Below are 8879 nucleotides of genomic sequence, written 5' to 3'. Positions count from 1 at the left end.
GATTTAATGCACTCTACCATTCTGTCTTAGAGTAATGGCTGCTTCTGTACAGTGATATGGCACCTTCCCAAGTGCTGATGAAATTCTTGAATGAAAGCTGATGATTAAGAGGCACCAAATTGTTTGTTTGTGTCCTTGGGGGAAAAAAAAAAGAAATCCCGAAAGACATAATATCTGATTTTTCACGTACAACAACAAATCCTGGAAAATATATATTCAATAGATTATCTAAATTTCTATTTTACATTATATCTCTATACCTGAAAAGAGGCTGTACTGCCTTCCAGATGAGAGAAAGAAGGATTTTCAGTGAGTACCACTTCTCCGATCGATTTCTTAGGTTGTCTTTGTTTTCTCTTTCTCTAATCGAGTTTGTTAAGCTGCTCACACTAATACTCTTTCTATCTCCTTTGCACAAGTGTTCTCCCAACAAAAAGAGGAATTTAAGTCATTTTCTAGTAGGGATAAAAGTAATCTTATTAAGCACTTTAAGGAACGGATACATGAGCAAGGACTAATAAAGATGTAAATGCTGTCTTTTTGTCTGACATTTGGCACCTGTGATGTACCATTTTATTCCTTTATAGATTGCTTTTAACACCAACCTGCTCCGAAGGCGAAGAAGAAGCTCTTGTCAGGGTTTTCCTCCAGCAGGGCCTTGACCCTCTTGCCCATCCTCTCATTCCTTTTGTAGATGAGTTCCTGTCGGAAGTAGCTATCTATTTCCTGGGCGGTCACCTGCTCACTGGGTGGCAGCGTCACATTGTTGAAGTTAGGAACCTAGGGTTTGAAGAGGTGATGGTTCAGTTAAGCCACAAAAGTGAATGGGAAAAGAGGGAGAGGAGATTTTTTGCTTTGGATGTGGTCAGATTTCTTTTCAAACTACACTGCTGACCGTTAAACTGCCACAAAAAAAAAAGTCAAAAGAATGAATCTGAGGCAAGTATTGAGACTGACACAGATGCACAGGAGGAAGAATAATAAAGACAAAGACATGGGGAGGATGATGGAGAGAAAAAAAAAAAAAGCTGAAGAGAAGACCAGAAGAAGTAAATTGGCAATAGTGAAGAGAAGCTGCGGGGGTGTAGGAGTAGGTTTGTGGGGTGGAAGGTCAGTCAGAGGGTTAGAGGTGAAGGTAAAAGGTCAAAGGTTGTGTCACTGAGACACTCCAAAAGGTCAAGAGGTCATAGTGACTGACCTGTGAGGTGTCGTGATTAAAGATGATGGAGTTGAGATCCCCACAGTTGTAGTGCCTGATGAGGTCTTCAGTGGTGTATGGAACCTGTAGGCTTCCCGCCCTCAAAGACTCCTGCTGTAACAACGTCTGGTTCAGGGCGAAGATGACCTAGAATGACACAATGACGACCAGTTATTGATGCATGTACTTTTTACCCTGATGGTTAGGGGGGCTCCCTGGCCTCCCAAACATCACTGTTGCACCGATTCAGGAAAAGCAAGGAAACATAGAGGAATCAGGCTGAGATCTACATTTGCCCCACTTTAAAGCATAAAATAGTAGTATGTTCACACATGTTAAAGTGTGGGTGAGTAATTTAGACATTTTCTTTGCGGTAAAGAACAATGTTTAAATGTTGCTCATATTTCCAGTTGTGACAAAAATGTGACATTCAGTGACAGCAAACAATAATCTGCACGGTGGCCGTGAGATCTCAACAGGCATTGCAACTCAAGAAAACACACTCAAAGACACAAACGTGCTGCAAATTCAGAAAACATCTTCATCAATGTGACAACACATGCACTGCAAAATTCCCACAACACAAAGGAAAGGTTTCCAGGGGACACTAAAAAAAGTGATGAACCTGGCTGAGACTCGTTCAATGCCCAACTGTGACTTTTGAAGTTAAAAGCATTGAATAACAAGTGAGTTCCAGCCAGGTTCATCTTTTTTTTTCTTTTTAAGTGATTTTTTGCCTTAATTGCCTCAAGTCCGAAAGTTCGGAAAATCAGGGAGAGAGAGAGGATGATATGGCGTCAAAGGGCCACGGGTTGGACTCGAACCCAGGCTGCTCTGGTTAGGATTATGCCTTTACACACACCAAAGTCATTAGGATTCATCCTCTGGGGACCATGAACGTCTGCACAAAAAAAAACAGTCCAATCAAAGGTTGTCGAGATATTTAATTCTGAACCAAAGTAGCACACCAACCCACAGAGTAACATTGCCATTCCTAAAGCCATGCAGCTCGCGAGGCTAAGAACTTACACAGATGACATGTATCACAATTGGAAACTTGTTAGGATAAGGCAAGAAATTCTCAATTGTGGATAAGAAAAATATGATTACAGAAACGCAGATGTAATTTAGGTCAAAACTCAAATAGGTAGTAGGTGAGTAACTGATGTGGGTCTGAAGAAACTATTACAAGCAACTGAGACAGTCTGAGTCTTTCCTGCCAAAACCCTCTCTGCTCCGCTGCAGAGATTCAGCTATTGTGCGAGCGTGAAATCGGCCTGTGTTTGGTGAGAGGGCCCTGGTGAGCCTGCCGCCTATGATCACCGCCGCAAGGACACACATGTATGCATACACGCACGCGCGCACATACACATAAACACGCTCACTCCCACCGTCCTACACACAGCGAGACTGAGACGGACACACAGCAACCACCGCCACTCACCTCAGTGTATGGTCTCTCTCTGATCTCTCCACCACACACACACACACACACACACACACACACACACACACACACACACACACACACACACACACATAAACACATGCGCACCTTTCACCCTGCAAGCCATTGATCTTGATTCCCATGAAAGAAGGAAGATTGTATGGTTTATTTGTTTCTCAAAGGGAACAATCCATCAAAGTGAAGATGTGTTTTGTCAGCTGTGGTAGTATGTAAATGTGTCTACAGTATGTCCGCATGTTTTTACAATTTAGTGTGCATCTGTGTATGTATTCAGCTATGTGTGTGTGTGTGTGTGTGTGTATACTCTCAGATCTTGTGTCAAATGGATTCAGTATTGATATGCATGCCCGTACGCCAACCAGGCCAAACCAAGCGCCTGTTTTTTTTTTTTTTTCATGCTCTGTTTTCTAAGGTGCTCTGATGACACTTTTCTCTCTCGGTTGGCCCATTGTGGGAGCCTCGGTGTAGCAGAGGAGAGGAGGAGAGGAGGGCAGCGTGGAGCAGATGCCTTCTTGTCATGGGACAAAGAACCCCTCCGTCACCCTCTCTTCTCCTCTCCTCCGCGCTCCCTCCAGCTTTCATCGGCCGCGCATCAAAGTGGCGCTCTGCATATGAAAAGGGCCCCGTCTTTATGCCACGCAAATTAGCCTATCGCCGCCCCTCCCCGACTCATTTCACAAAAACACCCTCACATCTGTGCCACGTCCGTGAAGGAAGGCCCTCATCTGCAGGGTCTCCCCTTTTTCTCAGCTCTCTCTTCTCTTTCTCTGCTCGCCGTGCCTTTCAGCCCCTTAAATTATGGCTGTGAAGGGAGGAGGAGGAGGGACAGGAGGGCAGAGAGAGAGAGAGAGAGAGAGAGGGGGAGGATCAGGCAGAGCCAGATAAAAAGAAAGAGAGTTAAGAAGTGGGCAGGAGAGAGATAGAGGGGAAGAAAACACAAACAAGAAAGGGAGGATGCAGAAAAACAGGAGCAGAGAGGAGGAGGGAAAGAAAGTAAACCTTAACGAATGATTTATTTCTTTCCGCTGTGATCCTCCTCCTCTGTTAGTGCACTGTGGGTCAGCGAGTGCATTTTCCCACTCGGCCCCTTTCATCAGGTCCCCCTGTTTCTTCTTCTCCTCCACTGCTGCCCCCTGTCCCGCCCCTCGAGCACGCACACACACAGACACACAGACACACCCCTTGCTGATATCAAAGCAAGCGGAGCCAATGAAAGTCAATAATTGTCCTTTGTCATGGAAATGTCACCTCTTGTTGAGATGGAGTGGGGTGGGTGTGTGCATCCAGAGCAAACATCATCACAGTCAGATTCCCACATGTGGAGATTTGGAGTGTTCAGCGGCTCGGCTATAAAAAACCCCCCCCAAAAAAAAAAAACTCTGGAGTGTGTTGGCTTAGCCGAGACAAGTCGCAAGCATGCTTAGTGGAGGACCTGTGAGGAGAGGTTACATTAATTGCATTTATGAAACGGTGGATCACTTTCCAACAGTCATAAAAATCATTAGTCTGTTGAGAACTGTAATTACAAAGACAGATGGCAGCAATTTTGCTCGAAATTGAGTGGAAAAACTGCACGCACTGAAGCCAAATGTTTGCTTGCTAGAAGTGGCATCATTAGAAGTGAGACATTTCGAAGCACATTAGACACTGTGCACAACCGCTGACAACATACGTTAGAGCAGAGTAGCAGCTTGTGAGTCACAGGGCTTTTTATTCTTTTGACCACCGAAACAATTCAATATTCAATCTGTAATTACCCATTTAAATACATCATTTATGGCCCATGAGCACAACAGACCATTTGAATCAATTTGTCTTTTACTCCAGTCTGTTCTTACCAAGGGCTACCGGATGCTCTATCATCAACAAGGCTATTAGTGTTCTCCTCCAAAACATAAAAAGGAGGAAACTAGTGAAGTGTGTTGAAGTAGTGTTCTGGGAGCTACACCAACTATGGCCAAATGGCTGTTTGCCATCTTCACAAAATGAAACTGTCTACTGCTGGGATCAGACTACTTGATATGGTCATCTGTAATTCTTACAGAGAGAGACGTGACAAACCCCACATTGGTCCCTGACCAATCAGAGCTTGAAATCTTTTACAACCTGCATGAAGTTCACAAGTGACCAGGTAGGAGGTGCCAGGGGCCAACTTCACCGATCACATGGCACAACCAATGACATCATTCCTTTTCTGAGTACCCACGTTTCTCCGTCCATAAGAGCGCTCTGATGTTCGAATGTGTCTGTAGGAGCATTTCCATCCAAAAAGTTGGTACATCGATAAAGCAGAATTAAGCTTAATGAAGTGCAATGGAAACATAATTATTAGAGAATAAATAATCAACAATCATCTGTGACTTAAACATCCACTAAAGCTTCTACTTCGCTGATGAAAAGAAATCAGACATAAACATCACGTTTACCACATCGATTTCCACTGTTTGACGTTTGACTGGTGCTTTTCTTTTTTTAATTACATCATCTCATTGCGCCTTCTCCCTCTGCAGTGGTTTAATGGCACCGTAACAGAGAATAAGCACCACCAGCTGTTTGTGTCGATCCGCCCAACTTCTAATAATCGCACAACGGAGCAGAAATCAGAGGTAGTTCAAGACACTGCTCTCATCCTACTTCATCTCCTGTATAATTCAACCTCACCACTGTCGTCATATTCACCATAAACACAACTAGATAAGATAACGTGGTGTATTTTACCTGAACAACAATGCGTCAGTAACACATTTTGTCTGTATAGAAATGCACAGTGTATGTAAACTGTATGTGAGGTCCTGTCACAGTATGAATCTGGTGTAAAGTGAACAGCTTATAAACATAAAGATGAACTCCTTGTATGGTAAAGCCTCTGGCTAACTGAAGTCATTCTGATTGTAAGTGCTGGCACTGGGTTCGGAGAGTGTTTCAGTAGGTTAATTTCCAATTCAACTTTATTAAGAGACTAAAGAGGAGCATGTGTGAGCCTGCATGCTATCTATCTATACTATCTCTTTCGTTTTGTGTGTTTGTGTGTGTGTGTGTGTGCACGCACGTGTGTGTGTGTGTGTGTGTGTGTTTCTGACTCATTGTGTACACGTGTGAGCAAAAAAAAGCATGTCTCTGAGTTTGAACAAGTGTTTCAAAAGTAGCTTGTCCACACTGTTGACAAACTGTGTGCTCAGACAGAGGCGCAGGCACACACACACACACGCACGCACACGCACACACACACACACACACACACACACACACACACGCACACACACACACACAGGACTTGCAGCCAATTCAATGAGCCTTGGCCATCTCCCAAGTACAAATGAAGACTTCCAACAGCTCCTCTGTTTCCTCCTGACTCTGTGATGTTATCAGAGTAATATAACACTCTCTCTCTCTCTCTCTCGCTCGCTCTGTCATACACAGAAACAGAGAGGAGAACAGACTGATTTTTCTACTAGAAATCAGTAAAGAAAGAAACAGGAGACTACTAAGAAAGAAAGGAAGAAAGAAAGAAAGAAAGAAAGAAAGAAAGAAAGAAAGAGAGAAAGAAAGAAAGAAAGAAAGAAAGAAAGAAAGAAAGAAAGAAAGAAAGAAAGAAAGAAAGAAAGAAAGAAAGACTCTCAGCATGCTTTGTTATCAGTGAAATCTCAGAGGAGGAGAGCATAACACAGATGAAGGCGGACAGAAATAGACAGAGATATGGATTGTGAGTAACTTATGAGTGATGTTATCAGTGAAATGTTAGTCGGAGCAGTCGGCCCTAAAACAAGACCTATCAGGCGCTCAGCAGCCCTGCCAGGATTTTACAGAGGAGTGACTCTGACACTCTGAAGTAACATTTTTAACCGACACCTGGTAATTTGACTACATTGTTGTTTTTTTTAACTGCAGGAAGTAACTTCTCCTTTATTTCATATTCCAAACAAAGCGAGGATAAGTTATAAGTAGAAGATACACAACTTCAATAATTATAATCATTTTACATGCCACTTTCTTAAGTTTCCCCAGCCACACTGCGATCACAGAATGCAGTGCTTTCTTTTCTTCTTCTTGTGGTAGATGAGTGCATACTCCACCTACTTGTGTCAAATTGCACAAGTATATAGGTATAAGATAGCATTTCTACTGACAGACATAAATACTCAATCTGCTAGCCAAGGCTAATGGTTATTCCTGGTTTGCTGTTTCCTTTGTCTCTTTACTATTTGCAGAGGATTTGGAGGAGGCGTCACTGCAACACAGAAACTTTTCAACCATAGTGAACACATGCATACAAAGTTAAGAAGCAGTAGTGAAGAAGTTTCTGGGCATTTCCAAAAACATATTTTTGGCGGTCGAAATTTCTGCTTTTTGCCAAAATTGAGAGCAAAAAAAACATATTTTTTAAAATGTATTCATATTTGTAAATAGCTGTAAATTAATGGCTATGTCAACAGTAGCTAATGGCTGCAAAAAACTGACAGTTTCATTCAGCAGGCATTCACTGACACTCCCTATTCACACCAACACACACGCGCACACACACGCGCACACACGCGCACACACACACACACACACACACACACACACACACACACACACACACACATATCTATCTGCACATACATAAATCTTTCACCACTGCACAAGTGAGCTTTCACTTTCTGGCTGAAGGCCCACCATTTAAACACAGACACACACACACACACCTGTCACTTTGAGTTATCTGTATTGTTTCTACACTCCGTCCCTCTACCCTTCCTCCTCTACCTCTTCCTCCTCCCCTGTCTCTCTTTTTCTCGACCCTCCGTTCGCTCCTTCCAACTCCTCCCGAGCACATTTTCTTTCTTTCCTCCCGCCTCGCCTACACCTCGACTCTCACTCCTCCATTCATCCTGCCATCATTTCATTCCTCCCTTTGATCCTGTACATTCCCTCCCTCCCTCTCCACCTATCCCTCCTTCCATCCATCTCTCCCTCCTTTCCTCGTTTTCTCCTTTGATCCTACACATCCCCTCTATCAGCCAGGTCTTTTAAGATTTGACCCCTGCATTCCACAGGTCACTAATGACCTCCTCGCTGCGTGTGTGTGTGTGTGTGTGTGTGTGTGTGTGTGTGTGTGTGTGTGTGTGTGTGTGTTTTCGTGCATGTAAGTGTGTATACACCTGTACAAGATTAGGTGGTTTCTCTGTGTGTTTGTATGTACATGTATGTGTCTGTCCATGTGTATGTAAGCATGTGTGTGTGTTTAAATGCCTTATCAACGTGGATTACTGCAGCCTCTGCAGAGCTCAAAGCAGACCTTTGAAGATAGCTTTATTAATTTTCCAATATGAGACAAAAGAAAGGAAATATGAAGCCTAGATCTCCTACACAGGAGAGACAGAGAGGAGAGAGTGTAAAAGAGAAAAATGAGAAAGAGATAGACGATGATTTCTTCACCAAGTCACACACGGAAAAATCCCCAAGCTATATCTTTAAAAATAATGATGACCAAAGATTGAAAGGAAAATACATCCTCCAGTATAACTGATAGCCTATATTGTATTCCTTTCCATCTTGGACATTTCAATCCACGAATTTTGACGTGAAAAACTCTCTCCCACATCCAGACAGCTGAAGTGTGTGTGTGTGTGTGTGTGTGTGTGCACAGAAAGTTTCTTTCTTTTCAAAATGTGTGCTGAAGAAAATTGGATATATTCGAGCAGAGTTCATACTGAACTTTTTCACCTCAAAAAATGTAATCTATAAAATGTCGGAAAACTGTGTCTATCAAAACATAAGCATCTCCATGTTGCTTGTTTTGGCTAGCCAGCAATCCAAACCCCAAAATCTAGTCTTCAAAATTAGAGAAGTGTCATTTGTGAAGCTTGAACAACTGCACGTTTGACAAACTATTTCAACCTTCATGCCATCAAACTGTAGAATGATCACGGTGTGTTCAAATATTTTTATATGTATCCTGTGTTAAAGTCTGTGCATATTCACCTGTCCTCACGACAAATTTCCCTTTGGAGACACTAAAGAGGAGTAACACTTTACATCACTGTTATACTTTCTGCTTCCGCAAGTATGCGAAGGTACACGAGGGTCCGCTGGACGTAATTTTCATGTGCAAGGCTCCGGCGTGGACGCCCGCGTAACCACCAATTTGTTCCTTCACCACGGACACTCCACTCGGCTTCTATGCTACAAAGGTATTAACCTGCGCATGAGCTGAAAAACAAACATGGACGC

General features: G+C 43.0%; 1 protein-coding gene across 1 annotated transcript in view; it reads right to left on the bottom strand.

Annotated features, from left to right (window-relative positions):
• Positions 1 to 8879, bottom strand: part of trabd2a (TraB domain containing 2A) — a 58379-nt gene that overhangs the window by 28963 nt on the left and 20537 nt on the right. The window contains exons 3-4 of the mRNA XM_023403401.2: positions 1199 to 1345; positions 606 to 780 (exon numbers count right to left, since the gene is read on the bottom strand). Coding sequence (XP_023259169.1) covers positions 606 to 780; positions 1199 to 1345 — 322 coding nt within the window. The remainder of the gene's footprint in view (positions 1 to 605; positions 781 to 1198; positions 1346 to 8879) is intronic.

Source organism: Seriola lalandi, unplaced genomic scaffold (genome assembly GCF_002814215.2).
Source record: "Seriola lalandi dorsalis isolate HSWRI2012SDOR001 ecotype SW California unplaced genomic scaffold, Sedor1 jcf7180002054133, whole genome shotgun sequence".
Classification (NCBI taxonomy): domain Eukaryota; kingdom Metazoa; phylum Chordata; class Actinopteri; order Carangiformes; family Carangidae; genus Seriola; species Seriola lalandi.
This window is presented reverse-complemented; position numbering and strand designations above follow the sequence as displayed.